Source organism: Aquarana catesbeiana, linkage group LG03 (genome assembly GCF_042186555.1).
Source record: "Aquarana catesbeiana isolate 2022-GZ linkage group LG03, ASM4218655v1, whole genome shotgun sequence".
In the NCBI taxonomy this organism is placed as follows: domain Eukaryota; kingdom Metazoa; phylum Chordata; class Amphibia; order Anura; family Ranidae; genus Aquarana; species Aquarana catesbeiana.
The window spans coordinates 609,495,551-609,514,771 of NC_133326.1; the positions used below are offsets into that span (position 1 = coordinate 609,495,551).

The 19,221-nt window shown below is 43.7% G+C and overlaps 1 protein-coding gene across 2 annotated transcripts in view; it reads right to left on the reverse strand.

The window, feature by feature from the left end:
* Window positions 1–19,221, reverse strand: part of LOC141133094 (zinc metalloproteinase-disintegrin-like VLAIP-B) — a 108,569-nt gene that overhangs the window by 11,100 nt on the left and 78,248 nt on the right. For both annotated transcript variants that reach the window (XM_073622225.1, XM_073622224.1), the window contains exons 17-20: window positions 13,658–13,738; window positions 8,423–8,498; window positions 2,949–3,051; window positions 1,942–2,032 (exon numbers count right to left, since the gene is read on the reverse strand). In XM_073622225.1, coding sequence (XP_073478326.1) covers window positions 1,942–2,032; window positions 2,949–3,051; window positions 8,423–8,498; window positions 13,658–13,738 — 351 coding nt within the window. The remainder of the gene's footprint in view (window positions 1–1,941; window positions 2,033–2,948; window positions 3,052–8,422; window positions 8,499–13,657; window positions 13,739–19,221) is intronic.

Here is a 19,221-nt window from a genome sequence, read left to right on the forward strand (position 1 = left end):
CCCGTCCCCGTCAACTCTTCTCCACCTTCAACTCTCTACTTCATCCTCCACCGCCTCCACCCGCTAACTCACTCACTACCCAGGAGATCGCCAATCACTTCAAACAAAAGATTGATACAATTCGCGTGGAGATCTCTATTGTTCTGATACCCCCCACGCTTTACACTTCATGCCCACAGGCACAATCATTACTTCCCATTACTTCCCTATTTCAACCCCACCACTACAGACGAAGTTGCTAAACTACTTGCTAATGTCCACCTTACCACCTGCCATCTGGATCCCGTTCCCTCACAAATGCTACGTTCACCCTCTGGCCCTATGCTACACTCTGTAACCCACATCTTCAATCTCTCCCTCTCTTCTGGCATCTTCCCCAACTCTCTAAAACATGCACTTGTCAGACCCATACTTAAAAAGCCCTCACTGGACCCATCCAATCTTAACAACCTACGCCTCATCTCCTTGCTCCCCTTCTTATCCAAACTCCTTGAATGTCTGGTCTACAACTGACTGAGCATCCACCTCGCTGATAATAACCTTCTTGATCCCCTTCAGTCTGGATTTCATCCTCAACACTCCACAGAAACTGCTCTCCTAAAACTAACAAACGATCTACTAACGGCCAAAACTAATCGACACTATTCTGTACTCCTCCTCCTGGACCTCTGCTGCCTTTGATACGGTTGACCATCCCCTCCTCCTCAAAAAACTACACGCCTTTGGTCTCCGTGACTGTACACTTCGCTGGTTCTCTTCCTACTTATCCAACCGCACCTTTAGTGTTTCTTACAACTCTACTTCCTCCTCTCCTCTATACCGCCTCCCTGGGTCAACTGATAGCCTCCCATGTCTTCCATTACCACCTCTATGCTGACGACACCCAAATCTATTTCTCTACCCCTCAGCTCACTCACCCAGCTCACTCCCTCTGTCTCCTCACGTATCACTAATTTACTATCAGATATATCAGTCTGGATGTCACACCACTTCCTCAAACTCAATCTATCCAAAACCGTACTTATAATTTTTCCTCCCCCATATGCCCCTTTCTCTGTCAAAATCGATGGCACAACTATAAGCCCATCCCCACATGCCAAGGTTCTAGGTGTAGTCCTAGACTCTGAACTCTCCTTCAAGCAACACATCCAATCACTGTCCAAATCCTGCCGCCCCAACCTCCGCAACATCTGCAAAATACGCCCCTTTCTAACCAATGACACAACAAAGCTCTTAATTCACTCGCTGGTCATCTCTCGCCTCGACTACTGCAACTCCCTTCTCATTGGCTTACCTCTACATAGTCTATCATCTCTTCAATCCATCATGAATGCCGCTGCCAGACTCATCCACCTTGACAATCGCTCTGTGTCTACCACTCCTCTCTGTCAATCCCTCCACTGGCTTCCGCTCGACCAAAGAATTAAATTAAAAATTCTAACAACTACGTACAAAGCCATCCACAATTTCGCCCCCAGCTACATCACTAGCTTAGTCTCTAAATACCAACCTACTCGTTCTCTTCGTTCCTCTCAAGACCTCCTGCTCTCTAGCTCCCTCGTCACCTCCTCCCATGCTCGCCTCCAGGACTTTTCCAAAGCCTATCCAATCCTATGGAATGCCCTACCCCAATCTGTCCGCTTATCTCCTACTTTGCTTTTAGACGATCCCTGAAAACCCTTCTTTTCAGAGAAGCCTATCTTACCCACACTTAACAACTGTATTTTCATTTTTTCCATAAGCTCATCCCCCACAGTTATTACCTTTTGTTTCCACTTGACCCTCCCTTCTAGATTGTAAGCTCTAACGAGCAGGGCCCTCTGATCCCTCCTGTATTGATTTGTATTGTAAGTGTACTGTCTGCCCTCATGTTGTAAAGCGCTGCGCAAACTGTTGGCGCTATATAAATCCTGTATAATAATAATAATATTAAAGTGTTACCTGTGGTGGGGATTGATTAGAGCGAGCCTTTTTCTGTGGCTTCTGGTCGATGTATGCTGCATTTGTAGCACCTGATATTCCGGATGGAGATCTGTCAGAGACACAGCTACTGTCAAAAACATATCCAACAGTTCTCATTCTGTACAGCATGGAAAATCACTCTTGTTATAGCACCATCCCACTGGGGACTGCAAAATTTCTGCTGGCTATGGATGTGGTCACATCTGACAGAGTTAAAACCAAACTCTGGGGCACAAAGACATTCATTTAAATTTACACCTTAATAGCCAGCAAAGATATAAATTCCCTTTCTGTGTGAACCAAATGCCTTTGCAAGCCCATTTAATACATTCTAAATGTAGCTGTGGCATAATCCTTGCACTAGCAGAGTTTGGTCTGTATAAAAATTTTTTCCATGTGCATGTCTTAAGCATTCGCACAGGAATGACCCCTGTATTTTTTGTAATATGATTATCTCCTCTGATTATCAGCTCCATCTAGTGCCATAATTCAATATTTTTCCTAAATACCTCAATTAAAAAAAAGCATTATGGCCCCTAGATGGAGCAGATGACCATAGAAGATAATTATTTTTCAAACAAATGAGGCAATCATTTGTTGTTCCTGTGTGAATCCTTAAGACATCTATTTGGTGACTATTTTTTTATACATCGACCCCCAAGATTTAAGTAATACATAAAGCTCTTTTGATTAGACAATTTTTCTTTAACCCAGAATTCATCTCTACCCACATAAAAATGCCATGTGGCGTATGTGCCACTATAGATATTATTTATCTATATGAGAAATATCTGATCACTTTCCACCAATATTTTAGAGGGGGTGGCAGATTAAAGAATGTTAAAAAAAAAAGAAAAAAAAAAAGGGTTCATATTACTCCAGGAAACCTATCCAGCTCAGTTTTCCCACCTATATAGACCAAATTTGTGGTTTAGCATCCACTAGAACTATCTTTCATTCTAAGTTTTCATTACAGCTGTTCGTACTTTTGTCCACATTGCTTAAATTTCTTGCGGAACACCAACAATAACACCAGTCCAACTATCAGAGCCACAGCGATCAAGACCACAACAACGATGAGCACAATATCTGCAAAGACAAAGAAAGAATAAATTAGGAGGAATGTTATTCTGCATTACACTGCAGTTACTGTAAAATGTTATGGTGTACCCAAAAATGGGCAGGACAAAAATGATAGCAAGACCTTGTTTTGTTGATGTTGATGCCTGAATACTGATCTTTCAGTAACAATAGTACTCATAATGCACCATTCTTCTAAATAGTCATGCTATCATACCAAACGTTACCTGTAAGCAGGCCTGTGCTGGCCATCGGGACTACCGGGAGTTTCCCGGTGGGCCGATTGGCAGCGGGCCACTACACTTCTTTGACTGTCAGTGTCAGTGTCTCTCACCGAGTCTCCATTGTCATTAACGCTGGGCGGCTCCGCTCCTGCACTCGGCTGGCGGCGCCGGCGTCACACAAACACAGGCATCATCACGCTATTCACTCCCCCAGGCACTCCCCCTAACATTATAGCCTTGGGCGGCCTCCAGGGGCGGGCTGGGCCGGGGGGCAGGGTGGCGCCTACATTATCTTTAAAACGGCCGCTGGCTGTCTGTTAATTTTTTTTTTCCAGCCTGTGACAGGCAGCGCCGCAGCGGCCTGGGTTACACAGTGGGCGGCAGTGCTAATAGATGTCGGCCGCGGCGGCCGCCGATTGGTTAGCTCGATGCTGCTGGCCAGCCTGTACTGCATTGTGGGAGTTGTAGTCTGGCAGCGCTAAAGTTCCTGGTGGTGTGAGCGCAGCAAACTACAACTCCCACCTCCCAGGAGTCTCAGAGGCAGGCCAGGTCGTGTGGCATGTCAGGGGAGGGGACGCCCAGCGTCAAGAACGTCACGTCGCACGTGACCTGCTGGGCTAGTCTACTGGCGCTAGCAAGGACCTGGCTCAGTGTCACTGTCTCCTCACTGAAACACAACGCTCCCCAGCCTGAAGTAAGTTGTGATGACCCATGCGATATAGCCTTTACAAAATGACTTATTGTAGAAAATCCCCATTCACCAGTAAATTGTAGAAATGATGCATAGCATAGTCATCATCATTACAATTTGACATTTTGGCAGTGACGGCTCGTGTTTTTTTTGGGGGGGGGCGGCAATCAACCAACCCCCCGCCAGCGGACTCATCTATCACCCTCCCCCCCGCCAGCGGACTCATCTATCACCCTCCCCCCCGACAGCGGACTCATCTATCACCCTCCCCCCCGACAGCGGACTCATCTATCACCCTCCCCCCCGACAGCGGACTCATCTATCACCCTCCCCCCCTGCCAGCGGACTCATCTATCACCCTCTCCCCCGACAGCGGACTCATCTATCACCCTCCCCCCCTGCAGCGGACTCATCTATCACCCTCCCCCCCTGCCAGCGGACTCATCTATCACCCTCCCCCCCGACAGCGGACTCATCTATCACCCTCCCCCCCGACAGCGGACTCATCTATCACCCTCCCCCCCTGCCAGCGGACTCATCTATCACCCTCCCCCCCGACAGCGGACTCATCTATCACCCTCCCCCCCGACAGCGGACTCATCTATCACCCTCCCCCCCGCCAGCGGACTCATCTATCACCCTCCCCCCCCTGCCAGCGAACTCATCTATCACCCTCCCCCCTGCCAGCGGACTCATCTATCACCCTCCCCCCCTGCCAGCGGACTCATCTATCACCCTCCCCCCGACAGCGGACTCATCTATCACCCTCCCCCCCGCCAGCGGACTCATCTATCACCCTCCCCCCTGCCAACGGACTCTTCTATCACCCCCCCTGCCAGCAGACTCATCTATCAACCCCCCTGCCAGCGGACTTATCACCCCCCCGCCAGCGGACTCATCTATCACCCTCCCCCCCTGCCAGCGGACTCATCTATCACCCTCCCCCCGACAGCGGACTCATCTATCACCCTCCCCCCCGCCAACGGACTCTTCTATCACCCCCCCTGCCAGCAGACTCATCTATCACCCCCCCTGCCAGCGGACTTATCACCCTCCCCCCCGACAGCGGACTCATCTATCACCCTCCCCTCCCCCCGCCAGCAGACTCATCTGTCACCCCCCCTGCCAGCGGGGCTGATTCAGTGGTTCAATGGGCCACTTGACTGGACTTGCCCCCCAGGCCTAAGGCTGCCAGCCCTCCCCTGGCGACCTCTTTGTCCCGGCGCCGTGACGTCACTCTCACGGCCGGAGGGCGGAGGCGGCCCGGGGACGTAGGAGGAGGGGGAGCCAGGGCGTATACTGTTTTTGTGTGTGTTTGCAAAATTAAAGTGGGCCGGTCTGGATGAAGTCCAGGGCCAAATTTTTGTCCCAGTCCAGCCCTGCCTGTAAGTGGCAGCATAGGTGAAATATAATGCCACAACATCCAGTCCTGGTAAAAAAAAAAAAAATGCTCACACACAGACTTCTTAAACTTTGCAAGACCTTGGTGAAGTACATACTACCCCACCTCCTCCTTTGAGATCTCAGCACATCCCCCTCCCTCCCTCTGCAAAGGCGGCCATGACATTTTTTTCTTACTTTAAAAAAAGCAAATGAAAAAAGTAGGGAATGCATCTAAAATGTTTAAAAAAATAATACAACCAGATCCATATTTAACTTTACTTAATCTAAAACCGGAATGGTTAACACTCTCTCAATTCAAACTTATGATCCAACTAATAACGGCTGCAAAACAAACAGTGGCCAAGGCATGGAAATCTCCTACATTGGTACTAGCAGAAACAATTCACAGAATGAATAATACAATGTCCCATGCTAAGATGGTAGCCATCGATCAAAATCAAATTCCAAAATTTGAAAAACTTTGGCATCCTTGGATAAAACAACAGTTCCTGTCAAACTTCAATGACTCTGTCCTGTTGCCATGGTAACAGATTAAATGACTTACAGAGACACCCATTCTAAGGCTTCAAAGAGAACTAAAAAGAATAATAAACTGACGAGCAGGACAACCTTGTGGACCATACCTCTACCTTTCAACCCTTTTTCTTCTTTTTCTTTCCTTTTCTCCACCTTACGATTAAAGCTCATTATCAGAATTTATTTGACCTATATACACTCTACTTGTAAACAATATGTATAGTAGGTATAAATCATTTAAATACCTACAAAAGTAACTAAGGAAATGATATATATCTTTAATTTAGGTTTACGTAAACCCAATGTTTAATATTTGAAATTTCATTATATTTACCTATAGAAACCCTACTGTAAAACAATGAGCTTACTTTATAGATCCTTGTAAACTTACTTTATGTATCTTTATAACATTGTATACTCAATAAACTTCTTTTGACAAGGAAAAAAGTAGGGAAAAAAATGCATGTGGTCATTACTCTTATGCCGCGTACACACAATCGGAATTTCGGCCCGCAAAAGACAGATGAGAGTTTTTTGTCGGAAAATGCGACCGTGTGTATGCTCCATCGGACTTTTGCTGGCCGAATTCCAGCCAGCAAAAGATTGAGAGCATGTTCTCAATTTTTTGGTCGGGAAAAGTTCCTATCCGAAAATGCGATAGTTTGTGGCAATTCCGACGCGCAAAATTCCTACGCATGCACAGAAACAATTTGACGCATGCTCGGAAGCATTGAACTTCATTTTCTCGGCTCGTCTTAGTGTTGTACGTCATCGCGTTCTTGACGGTCATAAGTTCAGCGAACTTTTGTGTGACCATGTGTATGCAAGGCAAACTTGAGCGGAATCCCGTCGGAAAAGCCGTCATATCTTTTTCTGACAAGAAGTTCGATTGTGTGTTCACGACATTTGAGTCACTGACCTGACGTAAATTAGCAGATGGGGGAAGTCAGAACATTCCAGATTTGTTACAGGTTGGCGGCTGAGAAAATATTGAAGCCCCTGGATCAAAGGATTCTCTATAAGATCAAAAGTTTGTGGACACCTGAACATCACACTTATATCAGCTTGGTCAACATTGCTTTCCAAAACCACAGGAACTAATATAGAGTTTTAGCAGCCTCCATTCTTCTGGAAAGGCTTCCCGTAATACTTTGTCTATCTTTGGGAATTTGTGCCTATTCAGCCAAAAGAGCATTCGTGGGCTCAAGTACTGCTGTTGGATAAGAATACCTGGATATAAATTGGCTTGTCATTTCATCCCAAAGGTGTTCTATAGGGTTGATGTCAGTGCCATGTGCAAGTCGCTCAAGTTCCTACACCCCAAATTCATAAAACCATGGGGTTAATTTTCTAAAGGCAAATACGCTGGTCACTTCACAATGGATGTTAGACTTTGCAAAGGAACTTATATGTTGCAAATTAATTTGCAAAGAATACCCAACGTGTGTAAAAATAATAAAAGAAAAAACTGCATTTTTGCTTGCACGTGATTGGATGATGGCAGTCAGCTGAGGTTTACCTCATTCACTAAGGTCTGGGGAAAATTCCTTTGCAAGGTGAATAGTCTACTAGCCTTTAGTAAATTAATCCCATGTCTTTATGGAGCTGGCTTTGTACACAGGGGCAAAGCAAAGCTGTAACAGAAAATGACTTTCCTCAAATTGTTGTTATAAGCGCACAATTGCCTAAAATGTCTTTGCAAGTTGGAGTATTATCAGTGCACTTCACTGGAAATACTGAACTAATTCAGAGGGATGTCCATATACAATTGACCATATAGGTATAGTAGGTGTGATGGTCAGATGTCTACAGACAATTGCCTTTAGAGTGTGTGTATATACTCAAGCAAGTAGCACTTGTTAGAAGAAGAACTCTAGCAATGGTAGCCTAAGTTTTTTTCTCTCTGTACGGATTTCCTTTAATGTATAACTAAAGGCAATAGTGTGGAGGGAGACTAGAACACCTGTCAGGTTTCATTGCTGCCCTCTCTATTTGTCCTTTTTACTTTTATCACCATGAGTGAAAGTGAATGAAAATTCCAAGTTGAACAGGAATAAAAGAGGAAGTCTTCCAATGGTGACCCTGGTGATAACCAGGGATTCAACCACTTGGGAAGGGTTTCCTCTAAATTCCTGTTTTGGTTATGTAACAGGAAGTGAAGGGAAATCTCCCCAATGGGACACAGATGTAAAAAAAAAATCATAACCCTTTCTTACTCTATCCAAAATGATAGAGCGCTCTATTCTCAGAAACACACATCAGGGGAAACTGTCTGTCAATAAGTAACTAAAGGCTGAATTCACCAAGCTATAATGAGTGTTATGTGCTGCAATAATTGACATTTTTAAATGATTGTTTTTAGCTCTCAGTGCTGAAATTAACAGTTGTTATACCATAACAATCAGTATAATTCATTGAATTGTACAACAGTGCAAGTGATATATCGTGGTTATTATCCCTGTTTTAACATTGGGGACTTTGAGAAAGCTGACAGGTGATTAGCCCACCAGTTCAGATTTAATGGTCAATGATACAATATACGTACTGGTATCAGAGGTGGAGTCACAGAAAGGGGGTGCCCAGCCTTCCTGGCACTGACACTGCAGCTCATGGTCACAGACCTGAATGAAATCAAGTAAGACAGATTGCTTTACTATTTCACAAACAACCATCTTAAGATGTATTCCATAAAAAAGTAATGGTATACTGTATCTTATAGAAACCAAGCAGAAATCAGAATGTGCTTAAGATAATCGATTATAATCTTTGATTGGTTTATGCAGGTTTCTTATAATAAGTTATAAAAAGAAAGCGAAGTATAAAAACACAGCAGAATATGTTCACATACAGTGCCTTGAAAAAAAGTATCCATTCCCCTTGCAGTTTTCCACATTTTGTCATGTTACCACCAAAATTGTAAATGTATTTTACTGGGATTTTATGTGATAGACCAACACAAAGTGGCACATAACTGAACTGGAAGGAAAATTATAAATGGTTTTAATTTTTTTTTTTTTTTACAAATAAAGATCTGAAAAGTGTGGTGTGAATTTGTATTCAGCCCCCTTTAATCCGATACCCCTAACTAAAATCTAGTGGAATCAATTGCCTTCAGAAGTCACCTAATTAGTACATAGAGTTCACCTGTGGGTAATTTAATCTCAGTATAAATACATCTGTTCTGTGAAGCCCTCAGAGATTTGTTAGAGGACCTTAGTGAACAAACAGCATCATCAAGGCCAAGGAACACACCAGACAGATCAGGGATAAAGTTGTGGAGAAGTTTAAAGCAGGGTTAGGGTATAAAAAATTATCCCAAGCTTTGAACATCTCACGGAGCCTTGTTGAATCCATCATCCGAAAATGGAAAAAGTATGGCACAACTGCAAACCTACCAAGACATGGCCGTCCACCGAAACTGACAGGCTGGGCAGGCAGAGCTTTAATCAGAGAAGTAGCCAAGTTGCCCATGATAACTCTGGATAAGCTGCAGAGATCCACAGCTCAGGTAGGAGAATCTGTCCACAGGACAACTATTAGTCGTGCACCCCACAAATCTGGCCTTTATGGAAGAGTTTGCAGAAGCCATGTGGTAGACACAGCAAACATGTGGAAGAAGGTGCTCTGGTCAGATGAGACCAAAATTTAACTTTTTGGCCTAAAAGCAAAACGCTATGTGTGGCGGAAACCTAACACTGCACATCACCTTGAACACACCATCCCTATCGTGAAACATGGTGGTGGCAGCATCATGTTGTGAGGGTGCTTTTCTTCAGCAGGGACAGGGAAGCTGGTCAGAGTTGATAGATGGAGCCAAATACAGGGCAATCTTAGAAGTAAACCTGTTAGAGTCTGTAGAGTCTGCAAAAGACTTGACACCTTACAGCAGGACAACCACCCTAAACATACAGCCAGAGCTACAATGGAATGGTTTCAATCAAAGCATATTCATGTGTTAGAATGGCCCAGCCAAAGTCTAGACCTAAATTTAATTGAGAATCTGTGGCAAAACTTGAAAATTTCTGTTCACAGAAGCTCTCCATCCAATCTGACAGAACTTGAGAGCTATTTTGCAAAGAAGAATGAGCAAAATGTCACTCTGGATCAGGGATAGGCAACCTTTTGAGCACAGTGTGCCAAAAAATGTTTTCAAAGAAATTGAGCATGGCGATTTTATAACAAAAAAATGTCAACTTCTCACACTCTCAATCACGAAAAGGATTTTTTATAAAGTAAATGCTGTAGACTACTTAAGAAGTGAGAAATTAACGTTCTGCACTCTCACGCCTCAGATCAGCCCCAATTGCTGCACCATCACCCCTTAGATCACTGTCCCTCCTGAAAATCTGTTTCACCACTGTACCCCCCCTGCTCATCTGTCCCACCAATGCACCTCCTTTAACACCGCTGTAACCCCCTGCTCTTCTGTCCCACCACTGAACCCCCTGCTCATCTAACCCATCACTGTACCCTCTGCTTTTCTGTCCCACCTCTGAACCCCCTTCTCATCCCTCCCACCACTGTACCTCCTGCACATCTGCCCCAACACTGTACCCCCTTGCTCTTCTGTCCCACCATTGTAACCGCTTTTCTCTTCTGCCCCACCACTGTACCTCCCTGCACATCTGCTCCACTGCCGTATCCCCATACTCTTCTGTCTCACTACTGAGTCACCTTCTCATCTGCCCCACCACTGTAACCCGCTTTCTCATCTGCCCCACCAATGTAACTCCTGCACATCTGCCCTAACACTGAACCCCCCTGCTCATCTGTCCCACCACTGTAACCCCTCTGCTCTTCTGTTCCACCTCTAAACCTCTCCTGCTCATTTTTCCCACCGCTGTACCCTCCTGCTCATCTATGGTATGCATGATATGCAGAGAGGTGAAAGGAAGCAGAGATGAGACACATCTACCTGTCCTGGCACACTAATCCTGCTGATCCACCTCTCGCATCCAGCCCACGTGCTTGTATGTAATGTATGTAATGTATGTGATGTATGGGATGTATGGGATGTATGGGATGTATGGGATGTCACATACAAGTATCTGGAATGGATGTGCAATGATGAGCTCAGGTCAGGGGCATTTTCTGAAAGCAGTGGGCCTGTGTGCAGGATCATAAGTTGAGCCCCTGAAGCTGAGAAAAAGTGCGGTGCTCTGCGCCGAAATCAAAAGTTGTGTGTGATTTTCATTGCGCTGAATACTGGCTCTGGCTTAAAGGGACACAGAGTGCCGGGGTTCAGTAGTAAGTGACACAAAGGTTCAGGAATAATTTCAACAAAGTTCCCAGAAGCTCAACAGTCATTCCACAAACTGTCACCTGATTGTGGTTTTCTCAAATCACAGTGAAATCTCTTCTTTCTGAGATGTGTTGTGCTGTGGCAACCCATCGAGTCATCTTCCTCCAGATGGTGGACGGGGCCAGCAGGACTGTGATTGGCTTTAGCAGTGGCCAATGACAGTCCTCCTCCTTCTGGAAACAGGGACCGCCCCCCTTGCAGAACTGCACCCAATCTCTTCCCCATCACAAAAGCTGACGATCGCAGCTACAGCAAAGTTAGAGAACCAAACAATGTTTCCCATCTTTTACAATGTGTGGGGGCACAGTGCCTCCCCCTCAGTGCAGGTGCAGTGTGGGGAACTCTGAAATTGGAATGCATTAGTGTCTCACTGACACTTCCCTGCACTGCTCTGCTGATGGGGAGGGAGCCGAGTGTCGGTAAAAGAGGTCTTGTGTGCCGCTTGCGGCACCTGTGCTGGGGGTTGCCTACCCCTGCTCTAGATGATAGAGACATACGGAAAAAGACTTGTAGCTGTAACTTCAGCGAAAGAAGGTTCTACAAATTATTGACTCAGGGGGGCTGAATACAAATGCACGCCACACTTTTCACATATTTATTTATAAAAAAAATTGAAAACCATTTATCATTTTTCTTCCACTTCACAATTATGTGTCACTTTGTGTTGGTCTATCACATAAAATCCCAATAATATACATTTACATTTTTGGTTGTAACATGACAAAATGTGGAAAATCTCAAGGGGTGTGAATACTTTTTCAAGGCACTGTATTAGCTACTAATATCACATATATTAAATATTGACCAGAACAGGCTTTTTTATCTGAACAGCAGATATTTGGTTCAATGCGCAAAGAGGATCCCCCCACCTAATTTGTTATCAGTAACCTTTATTAAAAAGAGAAAAAAAAAAAAGAAAGAAAAAAAAGGGACATGTATATCCCACTTTGCAAAACTGCGGTTAAAGGTTCCTATCCCATTATAATGGTACAGAAAATCATTGTGAGTGGCGTGAGCCACATTAACAAAGCAGAAAGACCTGTTTTGGGTCTAGCTGTACCGCTTGCACCAGTTTCTATTTCAGAGTGAAGGCTTCTGCACAAAATCAACAAAGGGGATTGCAGTAGTTTTCAATATAGAAAACTGACACGGATCCCCATCAGACTGGACTTAGGATGTGGACTATTTGCATACATGTTACATGCCCCTCTCTGCACACTACATTGGTATACACCTATTCCCTTCCATCCAAGCTAATGGAGGAGTAGGATGGCAGTCAGAGGAATCTGTATGCAGCTGCAGCTGAATTGCTATAAAAGGGTGGTGCAGGGCTGCAGGCAATAAGCCGCTTTGTTAATTTCTCTAATTATGTCTGCATCTAAAAATGCTATTTGCCCAGTTATTATGCTGATGATGGCTTTAAAACCCAACCCTGGGAAACTTAAAGCACTAAAACGCAATTTTTTTTCCTTTAAAAAAAAAAACCCAAACCTTTTATACTTACCTGTTCTGTGCAATGGTATTGCACATAGCAGCCCTGATCCTCCTTTTCTGGGGTCCCCCACTGGCGCTCTGGGCTCCTCCTCTTCGGCAAGTGCCCCCATAGGAAGCGGCTTTCCCATGGGGGGCACTTGTGCGGGCTCGCTCCCGAGCCACCTTGTTTGCGTCCATTCACACAGACCTGGCAGCTTGGCCCCGCCTCCTGCTCCCTAATCACAGAAATCGATTGACAGCAGCAGGAGTCAATGGTTCCCACTGCTATCAATCTGTGCAGTAAGGAGGGACAGAGTCGGGAGAGCCGCTGTGCTGGATCAGGGTTAGGCTCAAATAAATATAAGAAGGGTGGGGGGGGGGGGCACATGCAGCACAGAAGGTTTTTTTCCTTAATGCATAAAATGCATTAAGGTAAAAAAACCCTAAGGCTTTACAACCACTTTAATTAATAGATTTATGGTATCCTTCGCTCCATCTTTACCCCTATGCTTCAGTAGTCTAAGGTCCTGACATCATCAATACCAATGCAGGGTCCATAGCCCTGCACTGGATGTGAGGACACCTAGGGACAGTCCACCACCAGAGCATAGGGGAGCGCCATCTCTCAAAGGGGAAGAGGATCAGGTAGGTTAAAGTGCTTCTCCTCAACCCTAGACTAAACAAGCCGTGTGAGTCCAGCCCCAGTGCAATGGGATACTGTTCAAATTTCCTGGGTTTGGGCTTCATTAATTTTCTCAGTCACTGATTTGGAACAATTATGTAAATCGGGTAGTCAGTAATAAATAAAAAGTAACTATAGATGTCGTTTGAGTCAATGACCCAGAGTGTTTTGAAGCCATGGGATCAGTGAGTGTGATAGCCAGGTAAATGGCATTTTCAGAAACAGAGGTCAACAATGGCAGCCCATAATTGTCTCAACACAAGTTTCCCTTTAATATACAACACCCAACAACATGTCCACAGTACTGCATAGTAAGATCTTACCCCATGTCCCGGGCAGCTGGCAGAACAGTTTGTTGAGCGGAAGGCACTGTTTACACTGACACATTTCCCATTGTAACAAACCTACAAGAAAAGTGTATATAGTTATTATATTTAGGAGGAACAGGAGTATTTCAGAACTACTTGTTGTGGTAAAGTAGTGAGTGTACAGCTTGTATAACAGTGTAAATTTGCTGTCCCCTCAAAATAACAACACACAGCCATTAATACCTAAACCGCTGGCAACAAAAGTGAGTACACCCCTGAGTGAAAATGTCCAAATTGGGCCCAATTAACCATTTTTCCTCCCTGGTGTCATGTGACTCATTAGTGTTACAAGGTCTCAGGTGTGAATGGGGAACAAGTGTGTTAAATTTGGTGTTATCGCTCTCACTCTCTCATACTTATCACTGGTAGTTTAACATGGCACCTCATGGCAAAGGACTCTCTGAAGATCTGATAAAAAGATTTGTTGCTCTACATAAAGATGGCCTAGGCTATAAGAAGAGTGGCAAGACCCTGAAACTGAGCTGCAGCATGGTGACCAAGACCATAGAGCCGTTTAACAGGACAGGTTCAACTCAGAACAGGTCTCACCATGGTCGACCAAAGTAGTTGAGTGCACGTGCTCAGTGTCATATCCAGGGGTTGTCTTTGGGAAATAGACATATGAGTGCTGCCAGCATTGCTGCAGAGGTTGAAGGGGTAGGGGGTCAGCCTGTCAGTGCTCAGACCATACGCCGCACACTGCATAAAATTGGTCTGCATGGCTGTCGTCCCAGAAGGAAGCCTCTTCTAAAGATGATGCACAAGAAAGCCTGCAAACAGTTTGCTGAAGACAAGCAGACTAAGGACATGGATTACTTGAACCATCTCCTGTGGTCTGATGAGACCAAGATAAACTTATTTGGTTCAGATGGTGTCAAGCGTGTGTGGCGGCAACCAGGGGAGGAGTACAAAGACAAGTGTGTCCTGCCTACAGTCAAGCATGGTGGTGGGAGTGTCATGGTCTGGGGCTGCATGAGTGCTGCCGGCACTGGGGAGCTACAGTTCATTGAGGGAACCATGAATACCAACATGTACTGTGACATACTGAAGCTGAGCATGATCTCCTCTCTTCGGATACTGGGCTGCAGGGCAGTAATCCAACATGATAATGACCCCAAACACACTTTCAAGACGACCACTTACTTGCTAAAGAAGCTGAGGATAAAAATGATGGACTGGCCAAGCATGTCTCCAGACCTAAACCCTATTGAGCATCTGTGGGGCATCCGCAAATGGAAGGTGGAGGAGCGCAAGATCTCTAACATCCACCAGCTCAGTGATATCGTCATGGAGGAGTGGAAGAGGACTCCAGTGGCAACCTGTGAAGCTCTGGTGAACTCCATGCCCAAGAGGGTTAGGGCAGTGCTGGAAAATAATGGTGGCCACACAAAATATTGACGCTTTGGGCCCAATCTGGACATTTTCACTTAGGGGCGTACTCACTTTTGTTGCCAGTGGTTTAGATATTAATGACTGTGTGTTGTTTTATTTTGAGGGGACAGCAAATTTATACTGTCATACAAGCTGTACACTCACTACTTTACATTGTAGCAAAGTGTAATTTCTTCAGTGTTATCACATATATACACACACACACACACACACACACACACACACACACACACACAGTTGTGCTCATAAGTTTACATTCCCTGGGCAGAATTTATGATTTCTTGGCCATTTTTCATAAAAATATGAATGATAACACAAAAACTTTTCTTTCACTCGTGGTTAGTGTGTGGCTGAAGCCATTTATTATTAATCAACTGTGTTTAGTCTTTTTGAATCATAATGGCAACAGAAACTACCCAAATGACCCTGATCAAAAGTTTACATACCCAGTTCTTAATACCGTGTATTGCCTGCCCCCTTTAACATCAATGACAGCTTGAAATCTTTTGTGGTATTTGTGGATGAGGCTCTTTATCTTCTCAGATGGTAAAGCTGCCCATTCCTCTTGGCAAAAAGACTCAAGACCCTGTTAATTCTTGGGCTGTCTTGCATGAACTGCATGTTTGAGATCTCCCCAGAGTGGCTCAATGATATTGAGATCAGGAGACTGAGATGGCCAGTCCAGAACCTTCACTCAATTCTGCTGTAGCCAATGACAGGTCGACTTGGCCTTGTGTTTTGGATCATTGTCATGTTGGAATGTCTAAGTACGTCCCATGCGCAGCTTCCTGGCTGATGAATGCAAATGTTCCTCTGGTATTTTTTGATAACATACTGCATTCATCTTGCCAGCAATTTTGAACAAATTTCCTGTGCCTTTGTAGCTTACACGCCCCCAAAACATCAACGATCCACCTCCATGTTTCACAGTAGGAATGGTGTACCTTTCATTATAGGCCTTGTTGTCTCCTCTCCAAATGTAGCATTTATGGTTGTGGCCAAAAAGCTCAATTTTGGTCTCATCACTCCAAATGACTTTGTGCCAGAAGGTTTGAGGCTTGTCTCTGTGCTGTTTGGCGTATTGTAAGGGGGATACTTTGTGGCATTTATGTAGTAATGGCTTTCTTTTGGCGACTCAACCATGCAGCCCATCTTTCTTCAAGTGCATCCTTATTGTGCATCTTGAAACAGCCACACCACATGGTTTTCAGAGTCCTGTATTTCACCTGAAGTTATTTGTGGGTTTTTTTTTTCTTTCCGAACATTTTTCCTGGCACCTGTGGCTGAAATTTTAGTTGGTCTACCTGACTGTCATTTGGTTTCAACAGAACCCCTCATTTTCCACTTCTTGATTAGAGTTTGAACACTATTGATTGGCATTCTTAATTCCTTGGATATCTTTTTTATATCCCGTTCCTGTTTTATACAGTTTGACTACCTTTTTCCACAGATCCTTTGACAATTCTTTTGCTTTCCCCATGACTCAGAATCCAGAAACATCAGTGCAGCACTGGATGAAAGATGCAAGGCTCTGTCAGGAGTCCAGAAACTTATTGACAGGATAAGTGTAATTAAAATGATGATTCTCCCGAAAGCCTTATATATCTTTCAAAGTCTCCCGATTAACATCCCGGGGGCATACTTTAGAACCTTTAGACTTACTGCAGAAATTCATATGGAAAAATAGAGGTAAACATATTGCCTATAAAATAATGAGTAGACCAAAAGAAAAGGGGGGGCGTATTCCTTCCAGACTTTGAGAAGTACCATGTACTGCGGTGAATAATAGACTGGGTTCATAGCACTTCTGAAAAATGGATGTCACTGGAGGAAAATATAAGTAAATTAGCTTTGGGCCAAATTATCTGGATCCCAAGGCAATATAGAGGTCTAAATAGAAGTAATAGCATTTAAAATGTCCAACACATCCTATGTTCTTAAAATGCCATAGCAGCGCTCATGTCAGTCCATCCACATGTAACAAGCTTTTATATGATTCCACATAAGAAAAAGAAAAGGTGAAATGACTTCTTTAAATGGGTGAAGCTCTTGTTATGGTGATCCTAGTTGTCACCACTCGTGCACCACATGCCATGAATGCCACCACGTGAGTAACACTCCCCTTAGGGTATACACTCACCATATATTAATATTTCGTACACCTTAAGGTAATCCTTTGCTGTAACTCTAAAGGCAAGTCATCCACTAATTCTGTTAGGATGGAGGTGTAGATGGCTCCAATGCAGCAGGATCATATAAAAAAGTAAAATTGCCACATAGCGTAATCCTGTTTTTCAAAGTTTTATTGTAGCCAAAAGCCCCCCATACATAATATATGTACTAGCTTGTTAAAACAATAGAGCAATTTAAAAGAAAAACGTAGCGTAGTCACCGGTCCTGCTGTGTAGGAAGCCGCCTGTATCATACGAACAGTCGCGTTAATTTCTTCCTGGTGGTTCCCAGCTGACCGTGACACGCAAATGTCACTTCCGCTCATCGTGGAGACCACGTAACTGACGCGTTTCGTCACTTCTGACTTCAACTGAGGAGGTGAGCTCATGACGCTACGATCCGGTCTAAAATAGGATAGGATCTGTGACTCGGCCTGTTTACCCTTTATGTGCCGATCATTCCTCCTCCTATGCACACAACATACTACAGTCCGGCACCGGGGGGGGAAATAAATTTACAGGCACCAACAGCCGAGTGGCGGAATCCTAACATATTTTTATTATTAAAACAATACAATATAAAATAGCCACTTTCAGTGACAATGCAAATATAACAAATCTGCATAGGCAAATACCGTAATATTACGTATTTTCCAAATAATTACCAGATACTAAGTCAATAGCAAGCAGAGAAAACGTTTTAAAAAACTCTAAAAATTCATAAAATAAACCTTTTAGATATATGAACTAATAGAACATTTTTAAATTTTAAATGAAAAATTAATATATAAGAAAATTATATATATTTTGGAAAAATATTTTGAAAAACATTCAGAAGAAATACCCCAAGGGCATCCTCTGAACATTCCCTAGCAAAATATCCTCCCAGTTAACCCAATTTAATTTATCACATAGATTCAGACCATCATATGTAAACAATGAAGATTTCTATAGTAAAAAATATATTAAAAAATATGCTGTGTCAGGACTCATTTAAGAATCACTGATAAAACAATTGATGTTCAACTCAATATTTAACCCTTTGGGTGAAAGAGTGTCTGTAAGGAATATCCAATGAGTTTCCTGTTTTGAGAGGTCCCTAGAATGTTGGAACCTCTACAAACTGGTTTAAGGCACTCAACACCCCAAAATTTCAGGCCTGATGGGACCTGATTGTGTTTCAGTTTGAAATGTAGAGAAACATTGTGATCTTTGAATCCAATTTTTATATTCTGAACATGTTCGGCTATTCTCACCTTTAGGGGTCTCTTTGTGTGTCCTATGTACATAAGCCTGCATGGACATTCTAGGGCGTATACCATGTGTGTGGTGATGAATTTCCTAATGTTAAAGCTCTTATTAATTCCCTGCAAGCTCTACATCTTCTACATGCAAAAAAGCCTTCCTTATCCCAAAAGGAGGGAGGTCTGGTGGGTGGATCTAATACTTTTGTTTATGACCCTATCACCAAAGCTGGGTGCTTTCCTGTAAATACATTTAGGAGTAGAAGGAAGTACAGTATTGAACTTTTTATCTAAAAGTAATACATGCCAATGTTATTTGAAGATAGATTCCACTTCTCTAAACTGTGAATGAAACCCTGAGATAAAGCCTCACTCTTGACTGTTATTCTGTCTAATCGGTGCGGTTTCCCTTAGACAATCCTCTTTAGGTATTATTCGTACCTCTTCCACTATGTTGTCTAGGAACTGTGGGTTATATCCCTTAGCCTCAAACCTGTCTCTCAATATTTTTGACTGGGAGATAAAGTTGTCAGTCTGAGAGCAATTTCTTTTCACTCTTATGATCTGACCCTTGGGAATGTTCTTTAACCAGAGTGGGTGATGTCCACTCTGTATTGGGAGGTAACTGTTTCGATCCATTGGCTTAAAGAAAACTTTTGTCTCTAATTTATCATTATGACGGTATATGTTGACATCCAAAAAGTTGATTTCT